This window comes from Equus caballus, chromosome 8, assembly GCF_041296265.1.
Source record: "Equus caballus isolate H_3958 breed thoroughbred chromosome 8, TB-T2T, whole genome shotgun sequence".
Taxonomy (NCBI): Eukaryota; Metazoa; Chordata; class Mammalia; order Perissodactyla; family Equidae; genus Equus; species Equus caballus.
In genome coordinates, this window is record NC_091691.1 from 25,583,057 (window position 1) to 25,604,444 (window position 21,388).

The 21,388-nt window shown below is 52.0% G+C and overlaps 1 protein-coding gene across 4 annotated transcripts; it reads right to left on the reverse strand.

Moving 5' to 3' along the window:
- Window positions 1–1,615: 1,615 nt before the first annotated feature.
- On the reverse strand, window positions 1,616–11,808 carry CDK2AP1 (cyclin dependent kinase 2 associated protein 1). Of its 4 annotated transcripts, XM_070220411.1 has the most exons (5): window positions 10,729–10,983; window positions 10,476–10,521; window positions 6,608–6,705; window positions 4,813–4,939; window positions 1,616–2,427 (listed from the first exon to the last, which is right to left on the reverse strand). In XM_070220411.1, exons 3-5 carry the CDS (start codon window positions 6,674–6,676, stop codon window positions 2,360–2,362), a joined length of 264 nt encoding a protein of 87 aa, XP_070076512.1. In that variant the 5' UTR covers window positions 6,677–6,705; window positions 10,476–10,521; window positions 10,729–10,983; the 3' UTR covers window positions 1,616–2,359. The 4 variants fall into 4 exon arrangements, with proteins under 4 accessions (XP_070076512.1, XP_023503052.1, XP_070076511.1 ...); XM_023647284.2 differs by lacking the exons at window positions 10,476–10,521; window positions 10,729–10,983 and adding an exon at window positions 11,499–11,808; XM_070220410.1 differs by lacking the exons at window positions 10,476–10,521; window positions 10,729–10,983 and adding an exon at window positions 7,931–10,473.
- Window positions 11,809–21,388: the final 9,580 nt, after the last annotated feature.

Sequence of the window (21,388 nt, forward strand, 5' to 3'; positions counted from 1 at the left end):
GCTCTATGGTACTAATCTCATGGGACCACCGTCACGTATGCGGTCTGTCATTGACCAAAGCATGGCCATGCAGCACGTGACTGTATTACTATTAATAAGGTCCATTTTTATGGAGAACTATAAAATTGAGTCAAACATTAATAGCAGTTAGTGCCATCTTGTCATCTGGGAGGTTATTGCTCATTGATACTTAGATGTCCATTAGCTTAATATCAGGTTGAGAGAATAAGAGAGAAAAAACAAGATGGCAAAAGATTTACAAATCAGTAAATTACTTGTCCATTTACCCCATTAGCTTAGACTATGTTACCAAGTAACCTCTCTGATGTGGAAATAGATCGTTTCCCATATGCTGATTTACTAGTGGATTTATAAGAGATGACGTTCCACAAACCGGATTTGTTTATGAATGTGCTCAATACCATCACTCCAGCTGGATTTGACCTTACAATCACTTGGGGTTTTTCTAGGCATGGTTAATAGCTTGGCTTGTTAGAACACATCTGGAGTCCATTCATAAAACAAGTAGAGGAAATACCATGAGGTGAGGCGGCCACCGTGTAACACAGGGCCCGCCGCACGTCTGCCTGCAGTCAGGACCAGTCCAGTCAGCAGGCCCAGCAGACGCCCAGAGCATGCATCCAAATAAGCTTACCGTCAAGGCTCCTCTCACCTTGGAGCAGCCTGGTTTGGAAGCTTAAGCGTTCTATGCAAGGCTCTCTCCACCTCTGGCTGCACTGTGCAGGCCCTTCCCCATTCCAACCTCCACTTAGAAGGTAGCCAAGTAAGGTATCTAGAATAGTACGCAAGAAACCAGTAAGAGTGGGAAGGGAAATTGGGAGCTGCAGACAGGAGGGACAGAGGCTTCAGTGTCTGTCGCCTTTCTTGTACCTTTCTGAATTTCCTGTCATGTGCGGGAAGGAGATGCAGGCGAGCCCATTCCCTAGAGCTCATTCCTACGGCCTTTACTCTTACGGTGGGGCCCTTGCCTCCCACCTGCAAAACTGACCATACCCCCCCTTGTAGTCTACCCCCCACCAAGGCGAATCCTCATTACATGGGGAGCAGTGCTAGGGCCTGGGGCAAAGGCTACCTCAGAATCCCTGTGCCAGGCACGCCTGGAGACCACCACATGGACTCAGCACATCTGAGGCACCCAGCCCGGTGTTCTCTCAGCACCAGCTCTTCCTGTGAGCACCAGATGAACTCAAGCTAGCTTGAGTTTAGTGGCCGCATGGCATGAAAACAGATTCCTGTAGCACCCAGGAAGTGCCCGCAGGATAAGCACCTACAAACCTAGAGGGTCCTAATTGTGGGGTGGGGTGGGGAGGGAGGGCACAGTCAGCAACAGTGCTTCCACTGTGGTTCTTGTTTTCCTCCTGGCACACACCTAAGTGTGCCACAGCCACAAGGCATCCGTGAGGCAACGTCGCCTTATCCCTGCCTCCCGACTTAAGCAAGCATCCTTCCCCCAGCCTGTGGTGCCCATGACATCACACAAAAGGTCTCTGGGCCAGTGGGAAAAGACCCTTTGACAGGCTCTCCCACCTCTCACTGAGGAGCTGTTTTTTAAAATACTACTTAGGAATTCAAGGAATCCACATCTTAATACAAATTGTTAATGAAAATAAGCTTTATTACATCAAGTAATAAATACATACAAAGATGCAAACAGTTTTAGTCATTTTCTTCCCGATGTTTGGATCCACTTACAGGAAAGGCAGAACTGAAATCTATTACAGTCTTAGTAGGGAAATGTTCGGGGGTCCTTGTTAGGTTGGGCAGGTTGCTCTTTCTTCTGTATTTATAACTTGTGCATTTTTTAAATTGACTTCAAAGCACTAACAGTCATGCAAATGCTTAAGCAAAGAAGTTACATTAAGCAGAATCTACGCTGTCTGGCAAACGGGGCCATCCGGCTACTAAGTAAAGCGTGCTGTCAGAATGCTGAGAACAAATCCCGTAGAGTTGTAGTCACTTGTGCAAGGAACAAAGAATCTGGGTAACATAAACGTATTCAGAAGAGAAGATGAAAGCGAGACCCTGGTGTCTTGGAGGCAAACTACAGTTTGCTGTAAGACAGGTAACTTACGTGCATCTTTTGAACCAATGCTTAAAAAAAGAAAAAAAACCTGGGTAGTTCCTAACTATTTAAAATGTAAATCCTAGTCAACTGCAAAATCTTTTCTCAAATCTTAGAGACCATAGGTTCAGAGCCTAGTGAACCCTGAGAGGGGTTTGCGGAGGAGAAATCAAACTGTTACCATTTTGAAAACAAGAGTTTCATCTGAACAGGGGAGGTGAACTGTAACTTTCTGTCTTGCAAGAAGCTGGAAAACCTTCCACTGTAACAAGGCAGCTAGGATCTGGCGTTCCGCTCCGTTTCGGCCAAGCACTCCCGAACCAGTCCTCTCGCGTGGATGATGCCTGGAAGAGAGGCAGAGGCTGGGAAGCGTCGGGCAGAGCCCATTCCAGAGGAGGAGGAGGGCCCTTTCACAACCAGCCGGAAAACCCGCACACCGGCAGGAACTCGGCACCTGCAGCCCACGACCCCGGGATGCGAGCGGTGTGCAAAGCTAACTAACTAACGTCCCATCCCACCTCTCCCAGCCAAAACTCCTCTTCACGCCTCCCTAAAAATGTCCTCCTGCACTCCAGGTGACAAGCAGCAAGCTCTCTCTTCGGGACCTGCTGTTAGATGACGGGAATAAACGTTATCTCCACCCAATTCTTCAAGCCTGGCCCATTTTGGAGATTCCATGCCTTCAAATCATTACTTTTTCTGGCTTCTTCATATTCTAAACTCCAGAAAGGTTTTGATAAATGTCAGGTGGCCTGCACGTAGTAGGGTCAGGACGATTCCTACTCACTTGTGTTCAACTCTTGGTCCACCGTGACGGCTCCTCCTCAGGTCCCTGAGCCACCTTCTGCCCTTTGTCTCCCCCGTCTGTTATCTCTATGATTTGGAGGTTATCTTTTGCTTGTGTTTTTTTGCCTTTACGGAACTTCATGATATACTGATCTCATTTTAATAGACATCAAGAATCTATCCCAGTAAGAGCTGACTCTCAGAGGGCATTGGGAATAACATCCCCAAGTCACTTAGGCGTCCACACCTCACAAATCTTACCTCTCAGAGCTTCAGAAGACTTTCTTCCATAAAGGGTCAGACGGCAATATTTTAGGCCTTGCGGGCCACATGGTCTCTGTCATAAATACTCAATTCTGCCATTGAATCGTGAAGGTAGCCACAGACAGAAGCAATGGGTATGGCCATCTTCCAACAAAACTTTATTTATGGACACTGAAGTCTGAATTTCATGTAATTTTCACGTCACAAAATCATATTTTTTTCACCATTAAAAACTATAAAGAACCATTTCCTAGCTCATCGGCTATAGTTTGCCGACCTATCCACAATGTGCCAGACACCCTCATGCCCTCGTGACCCCTTTTCACCCTGCTACGCTGTAAACTTGGCTGGCCTGGCTAGTGGTCAGGGTGACTGGGGGACCGGCTGCTCGCCTAGGATATGCCCCAGAGCGGTCACTAGGGATGTCCATGTGTTGACTTCAACCACCGGTGTGTCTGGATGGCTGCAGACTGCCTTTTAGACTTTGGGGTCCAGCGCCTTCCCAGGGATTTTCATTCGGGTAACCAGCACTCCAGTTACCAGGACGCTTGCCTCCTCCCCAGACAGCAGCCGGGACGGCAAAGCAATGCCCCTGATCCCGTGGGTTGGATCAAGGATGAGCTCCACAGCTCTCCCACGCCCTTTGGTTCCAACCTCTGCCTGCCAGGCCCCTCCCCACACCTGGGCCTGTTACTACCCAACCTTGCCTGGCAGTCAGCCTCTTGACAAAGGCTTCATAAACACCCAGAAGCCCACTGCTTTCAGTGGGAGCCTGTCCCAGCTGTCCTGGACTATCACTGCAGTGTCACAGCCTCAACAGAAGGCTCCCTGATGCCCCAGATTTATAACCAAAGAATGTTCTCTCATTTTTCTCCCATGTTGCTTCTCTAACCTTCTGAAGAACCCCCATCCCTCCTGCAATCAAATTCGCACAGGCCGCTGCCGCTCTGAACGGCCCCTTCTAAAACAGAACCCCTTCCTCCCTCCACTGCCGCTGCCTCCTGAGGTGGCAACCTGCTCCACTGCCTTCTGAAGCCAGCTGTCAGGCACACCTGCACGAGAGGACTCTCTTCTTTTCTCTGGCGTCCTCTTCCCGCCCTTCCTCCCTCTTCAATCATGGAAGAACTAAAAAGGGTTCCCTCTCCCTCCCCAGACTAGGGCAGACCCACACACCCGCTGGCTTGGAGGGCAACGCGGCTCCCCGTGTCCCCGGCCTCGCCTGGAGGAGGGAGCCTGCAGTATTTGGCTCCCGTGGCTCCCTGGGACCGGTGTCGGCCACCAGGAGCGGGGCAGACAAGAGACAGTGTCGCGGCATCTGGCTACAAAGGTTCCATTTAAAGCAGGTGGACCCCCAGGAAGCACGCAGGGCGAGGAAGGTCACTGGCTGCCCTTCTTAGAAGCCCCAGCTGAAGACAACTGGCCGCCAGGCCCCTTCCCGTCAGATCCCAGGGACAGCCTGCATCCCAGACCCGCTCGCCCCCGCCTGATGCCTCCAGCTCCCACAGGAATTCTGTGCCAAAACAGGGGCCCCTGTGGCAAAAGGGACTCTTCCCTCCCTCACGCTCCAACGTTTCCCCCAGAAAACCTTTCCAAACAGTCAATGGGCCAGTGCTTTGGGGTCACCCAGCAGCGAGGCAGGCCCTGTCAGGATACCCGTCAGGTAAGACTAAACGACTCACCACGTTTGAGTCTCTCCATCGCGCTCTTACTCCCCGCATAGGTGGGTCTGATCTCTTTCCCCAGCTCTTCGATGATGGCCAGCAGCTCAGCGTATTTGCTTTGGGGCACCTGGCTGTTCCCGCTTCCCTAGGATCAGAAAGGAAAGAGTTCAGGTGGACTGAACCCTGACCTGACCTCAACGCCACGGTCAGGACCCCACCACGTGCTGGCCAGAGTGAGGGCAGGGGAGGGGAGAGGCCCGAGCCCCGGGTAGGCTCCAGAGCCACTGCCTCCGCTGGGGCCAGGCACGTCCCCTCAGAGGGACCACTGCCGACCAGGGGGCGGCCCTCTCTCCTGTCCTTGCACACTCAAAGAAACCCCTCTGCAGTCTTCAGAAAGCTCTTTTATCATCTCAAATGAAAAAAGGGACTGGCTTGTGAGCAAGAAAGGGCTCACTGAGAACTTCCTGGGACCCGGAGGGAAGAGCAAGTACATCCCGGGGGCTGAGGGTCCAGAGCGAGTGGACGTGATGGAAGCCACACGTGGGGTCAGCAGGACTAAAAAAGCCACCAAAGACCATCAGGATGGAGCCCAGAATGTGTTTAAATTCATCCATCCTCCCCACGGGCAGGGCCCACCCCAGAGAAATCCTTTTTCTCCAGACCCCCACCAACAGCCCCGAGCAAACACCCAGATCAGGGAGGCTGGGTTCCCCACCGGCCACAGGCCGAGGCCGCCTGCTCAGCCTCATTCTCCCCCCTCCGCCCTCCCCCCTCCTCCCATCGGGGCTCTTTCCCTCCAAAGGCCCTCGCCTGCTCCTCCCTCCTTCTCTGGTCCTCCCTCCTTCTCCTCTCCGTGGCCTCCTCCTCAGCATCCTCCTGGCACCTCCTCTTGGCCTCGTGCTCCTCCCTCCTTCTCTGCTCCTCCCTCCTCTCCAGGCTGCACTTCCCCCCATCCTCCCGCTGCCACCGCTTCTTCAGGTGGTCCCGCTCCCGCCTCTCCTCCCAGGACACGACAGCCTGGTGGGACATGGTCGGGGAGCCGCCCCCTCACCCCAAGGGACAGCCTCCGTGGCAACCTCAGAACGTGGCTGAGTTCCGGCCACAGGAAAGAACCTGGCGGCTGGTGTGTGACACCCAGGGCTGGGCCGGGTCAGGTCCCTCCCCGGGACAGCAGTGCCCTGGCAGGTGCCGCATGGCTGAAGCTGTGCCTGACTCCACTGATGCGCCTACCAACCCGAGGAGGCTGGTGTGAGTGTTCACCCTACTTCACTGGAGGAAACTGAGTCTCAGAGAGGTTGCCAAGTGGGGGTCACAGTCTCATCAGTGGTGGCACCAGGTGTAAACCTAAGTGGCCTCATTCAGGGACCACAATGAAACATGTGGACTCCATGAGCATTTGGGCCCCATGTTCCTCTTTTCTGGGGTCAGACTTTGTGGGGAATGAGTGGGAGCGGGGTCCCCTCTCCTCTGTCCAAACCCAGATCCAGAGTCAAGGTCAGGGCTGACTTTCGCAGGAATCAGGCACCAGCTGACCCAGCAGGGATGCAGGCGGGGTGGTGGCCCCAGCAGGAACTGCGGCTCTGAGGGCCTCTGGCCTGCGGGGCTCTCCCACCCCTCCCATCTCTTGGGGTCCCCCCTCTGTTCTGAGGCCCGGGCCTTGGGTTGAGGAGGCTCAGGTGACTGCCCCACTCCATCATCTCTACTCCTCGCCTCTTCCATCCACTCTCCTCCCTGGAGAGTGGGCAGCAGGTCCCCTAAGGGCGCAGGCCACCCCCAGAGCCCCTCCCACTATGCATCACCCCTGCTGTCATACCTGGGTGTAGCCTAGAGATGGTGGTCCATAGTCACTCAGCAGCTGGCGGTACTGTGAGGACGTCGCCATACTGGTGGAGGGCGGGTGGACGCTCCCAGCTACAGGGAAGGAGAGAAGAGTCAGAGACTCACGGAGCCTTGGCTAGTTGTGCCCAAAATGAAGACTCTGGATTAGGCAACAGGCCCCCCGCCCAGGACCCATGCCACCAACAGTGGTCTTTCTGCAGGATAAAAAACCCTGCTCCTGGGGCTGGCCCAGTGGCCCAGCGGTTAAGTGCGTACGTTCTGCTTGCACGGGCTGGGGTTCGCTGGTTCGGAGCCCGAGTGTGGACATGGCACCGCTTGTCAAGCCATGCCATGGCAGGTGTCCCACATATAAAGTAGAGGAAGATGGGCACGGATGTTAGCTCAGGCCCAGTCTTCCTCAGCAAAAAGAGGAGGATTGGCAGATGTTGGCTCAGGGCTGATGTTCCTCAAAAAATAAATAAATAAAATAATCTTAAAAAAAAAAAACCCCACTCCTGTCCTATGGTTTGGTCATGGCCTACACTCCGCCTAGATGACTGATGATAAAATGTAGCTAGCAAGCCACTGCTCTTCAAACCCACCACCACTGCAGACATCACTAATCCATCACAGAAGTCCTTCCCATCATGCAGTCAGGATTGGTACCAAAGAGGAAATTTGCTGCCATTCTCAGCCTAATCCTTGCCAGTCCCCTTTCCCTGGGTCCTGCTCTGCAGAGGTTGATGACCTAGAGTCACATCGCTGCCACAGGAGCCCACCTGCTACTGAGCCTGGTCCACACCCGGACTGACTTCCTGTGTGTGCAAACCTCTGCTGGACTATATGGTGAGGAAGATGGGGAGAGTTTGGAAGATTTGCAACCCAACCCTGGCTAGAGACTGGTGCACTGGACACAAAGGCAGGAATCTGGAGAATATCATGGCCTCTCTGTGTGTTCTCAGACAAGCCCCTCAACCTCTCTGAGCCCATCACCCCCTCCCCAGAAAGGGTAATGTTCTCTTGACAGTCTGATTCTATGCCCAGATGTCTCGCACCTCAAGAGAGGAGGGTAAGGCCCTGCTTATAGACTGCAACACTCAGAGACACTGTCCCTTAGCGGTGAGGAACCATGCAGGGCCAGGGCCCGGCTCAGAATGGAGTCTCTTGCACGGGGGGTGGGGAGGTCCTCAGCAGGGAATTTTCCGGCTCCAGCTCAGTAGCTGGAAGCATGCAGACCCATAATGGCGTCCGAGTGGCCATTAGCGGGTAAAAGGATGTCCTGCAGAATAACAAACAGCGGTAACCATGGAGAATTTACCTAGCCCTCCTCAGCAGCTGCCCGCCTGCCTCCACGTCTGGCCAAGGAGCAGCTCCCCCTCTGCCTGCCTCCCCAGAGCCAAATGGTCTCCTGCGCACGCACACAGCGGGCCATGCAGACTTGGCCCCGGGGATGGACAGCTGGTGCCAGGCTGGCCAAACCGACCAGCTGCTCATCTTGTGTGGGCAAGGGGAGGGGCAGGGGAGGAAGGAAGTTCAGGAGCTCAGGCTGATGGAGTGGGAAGGGGCCCTAAAGAACCCCGAGCCCCTCCCCACAGAGAAACTCAGACCAGAGAGGGTAGGTGTTGCCCCAGGCCACACAGCGCAGGAGAGGCTAACACCCCAACGCAGGTCCATCTGTCCGGGAGCTGGGGACAGCTCTGTACCCAAGATGTCTTCTTCGGTCTCAGGCCTGCCCTGGATATCCCCATGGGGGCCCAGGTTTATGTTCAAACACAGGATGCCCAGCCAGGAAACACAGATTCTGCCACCTCTAAGGTGGGAACTGGCCACATCACTGTGCTGCTAGGAGCCTCAGCTGCCACCCGCCTGCACTGCTGGAACATGCTGCTCAGGACAGGGACACACTGCGAGCATGTCTGCAACCTCTGGCCAAGGCAGCCACAGATGTGCAGGGGCCAGAGCACAGGGATGGGGCAGGGTGGGTACCCCCCTGCTCCCCCCACCCATGCCGAGCTCCCCACACCAGCCAAACCCCAATTTCCTGAACCTTCTGATGTGGGAGTGAGTGTGGTCTGGGTAGCTCAGGCCTCGCAGCCCCAGACCTGGGTTCCAATCATGCCCGCTACAAGTTACCACACCTCCCTGGGAGGCCAGGATGCTAAATGGGGGGTATGGGGGAGGCAGGCGGGTGTGTATCATCCCACAGCACTTCAAGGCGTCTGGAAGATTCTGCTCCCTGGCAGGTGAGCTGGACACTTCCCGTGCATGCTCCACACCACCTCCTGCCCCCTCCTCCAGTACTCTCTTCACTGTGTTTCTTGCCTCCCTGTCCCATCTCCTCTCCTGCCAGCATGGCCTGGACTAGGGGCTGGTCCATCTGAACCACACCTGGCTGTGTGACGTTAGACAAGGCCCTTCCCTCTCTGCACCTCAGTTTCCCCATCTGTTTGAGGCAACGCTCCCAATAGAATGTCTGAAGGCTCCAGATCCTGCTCTTGCATGGTGCTGGGGTTAGGTCTTGGGGGGCTGAGGGAGGGGGAATGAGAAATCGCCCAGTTTGGAGTTGGGGAGAAGTGGGGCAACAGCTCAGTCACCTGGGTGACATGGTAAGTGACCCGGATTCTGTGCCAGTGCCCACCCCTTACTCTGTGTTGAGGGGGGGTAGCTATGGTCCTGGAGAGAGTTGGCGGAGGAAGGGCCCCAAGTTCCACTCATGCCCACTCCTTCCTGCAGACACAGGGAGGGCCAGCGGGTCGGGCTGCAAGAGGCCAGGGAGAAAACCAGACTGGGTGTGAGCGCGGCCTTCTCGGAGCATCGCAGACAATGCGCGCAGTGTGCGGGGACCAGGGAGGGCCCGGAGCTGAGGGAGGGATTGGCAGAGGCCAGCAGCTCCTGGGGCCAGGCGCAGCTCCCCGCCCCCACGCCAGACAAAGAGCGGCCTGGGCCTGGGGAGCTGGCGGCCTTCCCGCCACTTGGGGCGCCTGGGGGGGGTTCTCCGGCGGGGAGGCGGGGGCTTTGTCTAACTCCGCCACTGCCACCGCCGGCCAGGCCGCGGCTTGGCAACCCGCGAGCAGGAGGCAGGGCTGGAGGGCGTGAGGGATGATGACAAGGAAGCCGGAGGAGCGGCAGCGGAGAGTCCATCTTGGATGCAAATGGCAGGGGGAGATCAGGGCTTTCTAAAGGGGTCCAGGAGGAGGTGGGCAGCCCCCCACCAAAACACTAGAGATCTAAGGACCTCAGCACTCCTCCTGGAATTCCCCACAGGAGACAGAAGAAAACCTGCGCACAGGTGCTAGCCAGACCAGAACGGGGTGTCAGGGGTCCTGAGTGGGTGCCCCTGTCACTCTGTGACCCCAATCCCCAAATGTCCCAGTTTAGGGCCCCTGCCCCAACTATGCCAGGGCACTCCTGAGAGTTCCCATCTGCCCAGGCTGGCACCAAGACCTCAATGCTTCCCACCCCAGAAACAGTCGAAGGAGGCAGGGAGAAATCCTGCCTGAGCCACAGAGCCTGTCTTTGTAAGGTCTGCAGACCCCAGAGCAGGTGAGAACATTGGAGGAAATAGTGGCTGTTTGCTCTTGGGGCTCAGAGCCCACATTTGACCAATTCAACTATCCCCCCATCCACACCCTCAATCTTAACCCCTTCCAGTCTCCAAATCTGTGTCCCAGGAGTTAAAAAATATACACGTATTTATATATATACACACGGCTTTTCTGGGTTCCTCTTCAGATTTTTAGAGTCAACGTTTGGAGACAAGGCCCCAAACTTGCGGCCAACTGCCAACGTGGCATTTCTGACCAGCAAGGCCAACCCCCTCCCCGCAAGGGCTCTGCCCCCGCGCCCCCCCCAACGCGCCTCACTTTTTTGGAAGTCTGTTTCCAACCAAGCGCCTAAAGGAGAAGGATCCTGTTGAGGAGACAAAGCCGGTTACCCCCGAACCCCACAATTTTACCGCCCCCTCCCCATGTCTCCTTCGGTCCCTGGGGGAAGCCCTGGGCACAGCTTAAAGCTGCCGGACAACTTCTGGAGGAGTTTCCGGAGAGCGCCCGCTCCAGCCCCAGGGAGGGGCGAGGACGGCCCCTCGGACCCCTGCAGGAGGGGGCGTCTACCCACACTGGGGGCTCCGCGATGCGGGGCCCGGGCCGAAGGGCAGCCCCCGCGCCCGCGCGCAGGCACTCGGAAGCCCCCGGTCTTCTCCAACTTCTTTCGCTCGGCGCACGCCGGGGGGCCTCCCGCGTGCCTGCTCTGGGCGCCCCTGCGCCCGCGCGCCAGGCCGAGCCCCGCGGACCAGCGCGTCCCCTGCACCGCCGGTGACCCCAGCCGCCCCGCGCCCTCAGGGGCCGCGGCACCCGGCACGCCGCCGCCCCCGCCCTGCACGCGCGCGCCCTGGCCTCGCACACGTGCAGCCCTGCAGCCGGCCCCCGCCCGGGCCTGCGCCCCGCGCCCCAAGGGCAGCCCGGGCCCCGCGCCCCGCGCCCCGCTCCCAGCGCGGCCCGGCCGCTCCCGACTCCCGCCGGCAGGGGCCCTCGCCGAGCCGCCCAAAAGCCGGAGGAAAAAGGAGCAGAGAAAAGCCTCCCCCGCCCTCGGCCGCCGCGCTCCCCGCGAGCCCTCGGCCGCCGGCGTGGGGGGGACGGCGGGCCGCCCGCGCCCCGAGCCCCGGCCCCGGCCCCGGCCCGGCGCGGCGCGGGGCGCCCCCGCGAACTTTGGCGGCGCGGGCGCCGGAATCATGGCGGCGGCGGCCGCCGCGCTGCCCCGGGCCGGGACCCGGTGCCCGCCGCCCCCCGCCGCCGCGGGCCCCCGGGAGCCGGGGCCGGGCGCGCGGGCCCCCAACTTGGCGGCACTTGGGGCGCGGCGCGCGCGGCCCGCGGGGCGCACTCACTCACCGGCGTTGAGGGAGGCGGCGGGCATGTGCGCGGTCAAGTTCGGTTTGTAAGACATCCCCCCGGGCGGCGGGGCGCGCCGGGGCGCCGCGGGGCCCGGGCCGCGAGGGCGGCGGCGGCGGCGGCGGCGAGGCCGGGCGGCGGCGAGGCGGCCCCGGCGTCCGTGCGCCCGTCCGTGCGCCCGCCGAGCTCCCGCGCACTTTTTGTTGTTGACGGCTGGGGCCGCACCGGCAAATATGGCCGTCCCTCACCCTGACACCCGCTGCAGTATATCACCCATACATCGGGCGGGCGGGCGGGCGCAGGGGCGGCCGCAAACTTTGAGCGGAGCCAGCGGGGCCGGCCCGGGCCGGGAGGGGGCGGCCCGGCGCGCCGCGGCCCGGCGTCAGGGGGTGGCTCCGCCCGCGGCCGCGCCCCGCGCCTCCGGGCGCGCTCGGCGCCCGCAACTTGGCAAACTTTGGGGGGCTGGGGTCCCGGCGGCGCCCGAGGCCCGCGAGGGTCCCTTTCTTCTTCCTTGCTTGCAGCGCCTGGGGATTTGCTATTTGACCGCTTAATTGTTCTTTTTTTTTAATAGCTAGGTAGGATTGTAGAATTACTTTTTTCTCCCCTTGATTGTGGGGGCAGGGATGGAAAATTACCTGGAGAAAATGGTGGCGACTGGTATTTTTAAGCACATAGATCATTCCAGACGCCGAGGTCTGGCGACTCCCCAGAAGAAGAGCAACCAATTCTTGACATTGATTTCAAATAAATTTCATGTCCCTGTCCGAATTAAGTGGGTTTTAACCCTTTGGGGGCCCAGGCTCCTTTGACGCTGACAAAAGCCAGGGGCCTCGTCCCCTGCAAAAATTCACCCTCGCATCCACGTAGTTTTGCACCTTAACTCAGTCAAATATTTAAGAAGCGCCTACTGTGTGCCGGCACGGTTCCGGGTGCAAGGGTACAAGAATGAACTTGGCGAAGTTTCTATTCTCCTGGAGTTGACCTTACAATTTTTAACCCTCCTTCGACCCCACCCCAGCCCATCCTCAGATCTGTCTGAAGTGCAATCGTCAAACGTATTTTGGAATAGATGACTAAGCTTTTGAAGGTCCTGCTTCTTGGAGTTCTGCTTAAATAGTAAAGCTCGTCAAAATACACAAGATGCCCACCCTTTTCTGCCGTTTTTAATCGCCATGCTTTGCAGATTTTTAAATTAGTCACAGACATTCAGACACATCTGGATCTAGTGAGGAAGGCGTCAACCTGCCCGCGCAAGAGGGAAGGGAACCACCCGTGCCTTTCCTCCTTCCCTGGAGGATGGAAGGGGCAGGTGACACCCCCTCCCCAGCTTAACCAGCACCCCTGGTGATCAGCTTTAGGCTAGTTCAGCCAGGGATGCTCAGTGAAGTTTTATTTCATGAATAAATCAATGTAACTCCCTCCTACCCTGCCCCCGGGGATCCAGGGCTCTAGAGCAGCAGCATCCAATAGAAACATATTGGGAGCCACATACCTAAAGTTTTTTAGAAGTGATGTTTTCTAAAGTAAAAAGAAACTGGTGAAATTAATAATATATTTTATTTAACACAATAGATCCAGAACAGTATGATTTCAATATGTAATGAATATAAAGAAATTATTAAGATACTTTACGTTCTTTTTATGGTACTAACACTTCCAAACCCAGCCTGTATTTTACACTCACAGCTCGTCTTGATTCAGCCCAGCCACACGTGAAGCGCTCAATAGCTGCAATAGCTGGCAGTTTTCCTATCGGACTGTGCAGGGCTGCAGGCTACAAGCACAGGGCTGGTAAGACAGACACACCTGGGTACTAACTCTGGCTTCACCACCTGTTAGCTGTTTGACTCGGCCTCTGTTTCCTTGGGACAAGAATCCAGATCTCAGTAGCCTGCCCTGATCCCCTCTAGACATTTTCTGGGCTATTCTCTTTTGATATTGTATTTTTTACTGCATTGCCCACCCCCCTCACTTTAAGTCCTGATCATCTTTGAAAAATATTTGTTCCTTTTGTTTTTAATTGAGATAGTATTCATTTAGTATGAAATTCACCCTTTTAAAGTATACAGTTCAGTGGTGTTTAGTATATTCACAGAGTTGTGCAACCATCACCGCTATCTAAATCTAGAACATTTCCATCACGCCCAAAAGAAACTCCATACCCCACAGCAGTCATTCCTCATTCCCCACTCCCTGTAGCTTTAGGCAACTGCTAATCTACTTTCTGTGTCTATGTATGTGCATATTCTGGACATTTCCTATAAATGGAATCCTACAGTATGTGACCTTTTGTGTCTGGCTTCTTTCACTTAGCATCATGTTTTCAAGGTGCATCCGTGTTGTAGCATCTTTCAGTAGTTTGTTCCTTTTTGTGACTGAATAATATTCTATTGTATGGATAAGCCACATTTTGTTTATCCATCCATCAGTTGATGGACATTTGGGTTGTTTCCACTTTTTGGTTATTATGAATACAGCTGCTGTGAACATTTGTGTACAAGATCTTGTGTGAACATGTTTTCAGTTCTTTGAGGTATATACCCAGGAGGGGAATTGCTGGATCATATGGTAACTCTGTGTAACTTTTTGAGGAGCTGCCAAATTACTTTCCTTAGTGGCTGCACCATGTTCCATTCCCGCCAACAAGGGATGAGTTCCAAGTGCTTCATATTCTCACCAACACTTTTATTATCTGGCTTTTTTGTTTTAGGCATCCTAGTGGGTGTGAACTGGTTGTGATTTGCATTTCCTTAATGATACTGAGCATCTTTTCATGTGCTTACTGGCCATTTGTATATCTTTTTTTGGAGAAATGTCTATTACAATTCTTTACCCATTTTTAATTGTTTCCTTTTTATGTTAAGTTGTAAGACTTCTTTATTCTGGATACTAGCCCATCCTCAGATATACAATTTGCAAATATTTTCTCCTAGTCTGTGAATTGTCTCCTCATTTTCGTTCCTTCTTTCTTTCTTTTTTTCTGGTGAGGAAGATCAGCCCTGAGCTAACATCTGTTGCTAATCTTCCTTTTCTTGCTTGAGGAAGATTGTCCCTGAGCTAACATCTGTGCCAATCCTCCTTGACTTTGTGATCTGGGACGCCACCACGGCATGGCTTGATAAGCAGTGTATAGGTCCGCGCCCAGGACCTGAACACACGTACCCTGGGCCGCCAAAGCAGAGTGCATGAACCCAACCACTGCGCCACTGGGCTGGCCCCAAAAGCTTTTAATTTTGATGAAGTCCAATTAATCTATTTTTTCTTTTGTTTGCTTGTGCTCTTGGTATCATATCTAATCCAAGATCACAATGATTTTTTACCTGTTTTTCCTTTGAACAGTTTTTATAGTTTTTGTTCTTACATTTTGATCTTTGATCCATGTTTAGTTAACTTTTGTGTATGATGTGAGGTGGGTCCAAATTCATACTTCGCATGTGGATATCCAGTTGTCCCAGCGCCATTCATTGAAAACACTATTGTTTCCCCATTGAACCATCTCAACACCTTGTTGAAAATCAGTTGATGAGGTGGGCCGGCCCGGTGGTGCAGCGGTTAAATTCACATGTTCTGCTTCTCGGTGGCCCAAGGTTCACCAGTTTGGATCCCAAGTGCGGACATGGCACCACTTGGCAAAAGCCATGCTGTGGTAGGTGTCCCACGTATAAAGTAGAGGAAGATGGGCATGGATGTTAGCTCAGGGCCAGTCTTCCTCAGCAAAAAGAGGAGGGTTGGCAGTAGTTAGCTCAGGGCTAATCTTCCTCAAAAAAAAAAAAAGAAAATCAATTGATGGTGAATATGAGGGTTTATTCCCGGCTCTCAATTCTGTTCCACTGTTCTTTCTGTCCTTCAGGCATACCACACTGCTTCAATTACTGTGGCTTTGTAGTGAGCTTTGAACTCAGAAAGTGTGAGTGCTCCAACTTGTTTTTCTTTTTCGAGATTGTTTTGGTTATTCTGGGTCCCTTGCATCACTCTCTGAGTTTTGAGATCAGCTTGCCCATTTTTGCAAAAAAAAAAAAAAAAAAAAGCAATTGGAATTTTGATAGGGCCTGTACTCAATCTGTGCATTAGCGCAGGGTGTAGTCCATCTTAACTGCAATGCTTTCAGTCCATGAACGCAGGACGTCTTTCCATTTATGTAGGTCTTATTGGTTTAATTTCAACAGTGTTTTATAGTTTTCAGTGTGCAAGTCTTGTACTTCTTTGGTTAAATTTATTCCTAAGTATTTCATTATTTTTGGTGGAACTGTTTTCTTAATTTTTGGATTGATCATTGTTAGTGTATAGAAATACAACTGAGGGGGCCGGCCCCGTGGCTGAGTGGTTAAGTTCGCGCGCTCTGCTGCGGTGGCCCAGGGTTTCGCTGGTTCAGATCCTGGGCACGGACATGGCACTGCTCATCAGGCCATGTTGAGGCGGCATCCCACATCCCACAACTAGAAGGACCTGCAACTAAGACATACAACTATGTACAGGGGGGTTGGGAAGATAAAGCAGAAAAAAAAAAAAAGAAGATTGGCAACAGTTGCTAGCTCAGGTGCCAATCTTTAAAAAATAAAATAAAATAAAAAGAAATACAACTGAATTTTGCATATTGTCTTGTATCCTACAACTTTCCTGAACTCTTATTAGCTCTAATACTTTTTTTGTGTCTGTGTGTAGATTCTTTAGGGCTTTCTGTGTCTAAGATCATATCATCTCCAAATAGAGTTTGACTTCTTTCTTCCCAAATGGGATGTCTTTTGTTCCTCTTTCTCACCTAACTGCCATGACCAGAACCTCAAGGACAGAACTATAGGACAGTGTTGGATAGAAGTGGTGGGAGCAGACATCCTTGTCTTGTTCCTGATCGTAGGGGGCAAGTGTTTAGGTTTTCACTGCTACATCTGATGTGAACTGTGGGCATTTCATAGAGGCCGTTTATCAAGTTGAGGAAGTTCCCTTCTATTCCAGTTTGTTGAGTGTTTTATCATGAAAAGAGAGTTGGGTTTTGTCAAATGCTTTTTCTGCATCTATTCAGATCATGTGGGTCCCCCCTCCTTTTTTTTTTTTTTTTGAGGAAGATTAGCCCTGAGCTAACATCTGCTGCCAATTCTCCTCTTTTTTGCTGAGGAAGACCAGCCCTCCTGAGCTAAGATCCGTGCCCATCTTCCTCCACTTTACATGTGGGACACCTGCCACAGCATGGCTTGCCAAGCAGTGCCATGTCCACACCCGGGATCCGAACCAGCGGACCCCAGGCCGCCAAAGTGGAACATGCGAACTTAACCGCTGTGCCACCAGGGCGGCCCCAGTTTTTTCCCCTTTATTCAACAAATATTTATAGAGAGTCCACCACATTTCAGGCACTATTCTAGGGGCAGGAGAAGACAATCTCCATGTTGTCATGAAGCTTATTGTTCCAGGAATGGCAGCCACATTTAGCTATTCCCTCTTACCCCACCACACTGGAACCATTACCTTAACCCTTGCCTCCCACTAGTTCTTCTTCGGACCAGACTGGCTTATGACCCTGGTACTTGTCCATTCCCACATCATTGCTTTCATTACACCAACTTGCCCTTGTGCTCCGCTTGGCAAACTCCTGTTCATCCATCAAAGCCCAGCTCAACTATCCCCACCTCTGAAAAGTCTTCCCTGGCTGGCTGCCCCTCTGTTAACACCTGCTATTGCACTTAATCTGCTCTGTCTCCTGCATGAGTCTGAGCTTCTCGACGGAAAGAACTACATCCTTGAATGTTCTGGTCAGCCACATAGAACATTCCACAAGGGCCTCAATGTGCTCCTAGCAATGAGACCAAATGTGATCAGTTCTCCTCTGCTGGAGGACTCCAGCTCTCACCCTTCTTCCTGCTCACAACTCACTTTCCATAACAGATGGGTTAGTTTCCTGGGGTTGCGATAACAAGTTACCGCTAACTTGGGGGCTTACAACAACAGAAATTGATTCTCAGTTCTGGAGGCCAGAAGTCTGAGCCATGCGCCCTCCAGAGGCCCTAGGGAAGAATCCTGTGCCTCTTCAGCTCCCGCTCACTCCAGGTGTTCCTTGGCTTGTGGCAGCATCACTCCAATCCTGCCTTCAGGTGGCCTTCTTCTCTATGTGTCTTCTCTTCTAAGAACACTTGTCAGTGGATTTAAGACCCACTCAAATCCAGAATGATCTCACTTTAAGACCTTAAAATCTCATTTCAAGACCTTCAATTAATAACATCTGCAAAGACCTTTATTTATTTATTTTTTTGCTGAGGAAGATGTGCCCTGAGCTAACATCTGTGCCAATCTTCCTCTATTTTGTATGTGGGTCGCCTGCCACAGCATGGCTGCCAATGGGTGGTGTAGGTCTGTGCCCAGGAACCAAACTTGGGCCTGCTGAAGCAGAGCACACCAAACTTAACCACTAGGCCACGGGGCTGGACCCTGGAAAGACCTTTTTTTTAAAAAAGGTCACATTTACAGATTCTAGGCGGACATATCTTTTTGGGGCCACCATTCAACCCACTACAACAGGCTTCAAAAACAATTGGGATTTTTTTCCCTTTGTGCTCTTCCTTGTCTAAGAGTTAAAACCCCCTAAGAGGGGAAAGAAATCTTCGTAGTGGCTGCACTAACAAGCATCTGTATGCAGTTCACTCAAAGAGGCACCTTTTAATGAGTGGTTTCAGAACGATCCAGAGTGGCTCCTTATTAGTTCAGTGGGCATTTCACAGAGCGGCTTGCCAGGAAGCACAGATGAATGAAGGAGAGAGAAGGGGGAGCCCAGGGAAAGAGCCTGGCATGGAAGAAAATCAGGAGGCCAGTTCGAGCTGTGGATCCACCATAAACCTCTCCGTAGGCCACAAATAAGTTGTTTCAACTCCTTGGGCCGTAGTTTCTTCCATAAGATTAGGGAGGTTTGATGGGGTGCAGCTCTAAGAAGTCTCGAAATCCTAACATCCTTCTAAGAAGGCAGATGGACAACACACATGCCATTTTCTCTAGTGAAAAGCATCAGCCCAGAAAGCCCTTTGAAACATTTGGAGCTGTTTCCATCACCAGACAACAGCCCTAAAGTGGGGTGCACCTGTCCGGGTGGTAAGAAGGGCAACTCAGAAGAGAGAATATTAGAACTTCTGTTTATGTGGGGTTTACCGTCTACATATTAGCACAGTAGCACATGTATAACTTACAGATAACTTAGCAAACAGTAGTGGAGGTATGCTCAGAAATGTGTGTTGTTTTTTTTAATTGGAATATGTGACCAAAAGTGTTTACAGACCACTGATCCAAGAAACTAGTTAAGTAGGTGGCCCGACCCAACAGTTTGACAGCCAGACAAGCTGTGGGGGAAGTGTCATGATTAGCCTGTCACAGTTGCTGACTCCAAATTGGTCTATGTCCTCAGGACAGTAAAACCATACTTTCTAGCAAGTTGGGTTTTGATCAGAGGTCTACTCCCAAATTTATTAATTTTCAGTTATGTTTCTGCCATGACTCCGTTTTTTAGACTAGGAGTCAGCAAGCTTTTCCTGTAATGGTCAAAGAGTGAATACTGTAGGCTTTGCAGGCAATATAGTCTCAAACCACACAGCTCTGCCATTATGGCGCTAAAGCGGCCTTAGACAATACATAAAAGGATGGGCATGACCGGGTTCCAATAAAACTTTATATATGAACACAAATTTGAATTTCATGTAATTTTCACATGATACACAATTTTCTTCTTTTTTTCAACCATTTAAGAAAGTAACTTAGCTTGCAGGGTCATTCACAAACAGGTAGTGGACTGGATTTGACCTGGGGACTAGTTTGCCAGTCCCTGTTTTAGATCACAAAAGTTTGTTTCTTAAGCCTGATCCCCTATGGCTAGAACAATAAAAATAGGACATGCAAGCTTCTCAGGACATCGTGACCCTCTTTTCATATCAATACTTTTGAACAAGAAACACACACATGCAAAAACCTAAACTGTGGGGACAGAAAACTAAACAGAAACCCACTATTAATGCAAGAACTGAGAGCATTGTGTCGTTTATCTTATCCAGGACTAGAGATGAAAGGAAGAGTTGTAGGGGCCTCCTATTGCTCTAATCAGTGGGCATCTACATAAAACACAACTTTCTACTGAAGGTTCATGTTGTTGAATTTCCCAATTTCCTACAATTAATAATTTATTCTAGCTTGGATTTCCTCAGTAATTCAAGGGCTCGCAGATTGATCTTTGTGAAAATGAATCGTGCCTGGAACAAAGGTAAACAACAGAAGCTAGAGCATTTTTGTGATGCTCAAAAACTTACCCTCTAAAGCTCCCCAAGAAAGGATCCTGAAGAAACTGGCAAGAATGACAGCCTTAGGAGGAGGAATGGGGCCAAGCGGTAGGAGCAGAGAGAAAACAATGTTCACTGTATGTTCTCCTCTGCCTGTTGACTTCTGTCATGTGCGGGTGTTACTTATTCAAGCAAACAACCAATCGAAAACGTAAAAATTAAGTATTTCAGACTAATTTAGCATCCCCCTAGCCATCTCACCTTTGCGGACACTTAGTGGTAATTCTTAACCCAGTGACGACGATTTGCAACATTTAGCGTGACACCTGCCTCTCCTAACCCAGTGATGCACTTCACGCCCCGATCGGGCAGCTTTCAGAGGACGAAGCCAACTTGCTGAGAACTGGACTCTAAAAATAAGCATTTTGCACATTTCTTTTAGCCTCTTTTCTCTCCATAAAGGCCTTCACAGATGGCTTCTTTACATCATGCTCTCAAATGACTAGCTGATAAATATTCATACTTATGGAAATTGTATTGTACACACTCCAAACCCCCAGCCACCTAACTTTTATATTTTCTATATATCAGGGGTGGTACCCCCTTGACATGGGCCTTGTCCTCTGTAAAACACACAGATCGTGCAGGCACACACGCACACAGATCACAGAACCTAGCTTTTTGCCTCTTTATGACTATTTTGTCTAGGGCAGTGGTTCTCAACCAGGGGCAATTCTGCCCCTCACAGGACATTTGGCAATGTCTGGAGACATTTTGGGTTGTCGTAACTGGGGGTGGGAGGTGCAGTGGGTACTACTGGCCTCTAGTGGATAGAGGCCAGGGATGCTACTCAACAGCCTACAACGCACAGGACAGCACCTCCAAAAGAATGGCCTGGCCTGAATGTCAGTAGTGCCCAGGCCCAGGGGCTCACATGGTGAGGCTGAACACAGACTCGAGCACAGATAAGAGGCTGAAGGGAACAAGGTCAAAGCAAACTGGAACTGTAACAGAAAAATGGTGCGGATGGTGGAGGCTCCATATGAAGTCTGGTCTCTTATTGCTGACTCAAATTCATATTCAATTTATTAAGGTTATACACTTAAAAACAAGTTTCCTCTCAGGCTTCAAGCTCAACTTACAAATATCTGAGTAAAATTTAAGTTAAAATGTAAAACACTCCCTTTCACTTGTTCTTCAGTTAATGCTCAATTATCTCGTGTATTTAACAAATTAAGTTCCCCTAAACATGAACACCATTTACAAATTTGATTAGATTCCCTTAAGCATTTCAATCTACAAATTGAATGAGTCTCTCAAGCATTTCAAACCCCACAGAGAGAAGACCCAAACAAGCTATACTCTAAACGTTTAAAAACACCCATCCATGCACCCCATCCTCCCTCCCACCCACGGCCTTTCTCCAGGTCTGGAGGGCAGCAGCACGGCCTCCCGGCCCAGACCGCCCGGGCTGGCCAGGCCCCCACCCCTTGCTGGCTCCCGTCTCTTCATCTGTGGACTGAGTGAGGGTGCTCGCGCCTGTCAGGGGCAGGGAGGATTTCTTTAACCACACACACAGGGCAAAGAATCTAGTTGCTATTCTCTCGCGTGCCAAACTGTTCTCCTTTCTGTGGTGTCTTTTCGCCT

What these genes read in the sequence shown, in the direction of transcription:
- CDK2AP1 (XM_023647284.2), bottom strand. Translation starts at nt 11,553, where the DNA reads ATGTCTTACAAACCGAACTTGACCGCGCACATGCCCGCCGCCTCCCTC. An exon ending in CATCTCTAGGCTACACCCAG is followed by an intron (nt 4,940 to 6,607) that starts GTATGACAGCAG and finishes TTCTGATCCTAG; the next exon opens with GGAAGCGGGAACAGCCAGGT. An exon ending in GATGGAGAGACTCAAACGTG is followed by an intron (nt 2,428 to 4,812) that starts GTGAGTCGTTTA and finishes CCTCTCTTCCAG; the next exon opens with GCATCATCCACGCGAGAGGA.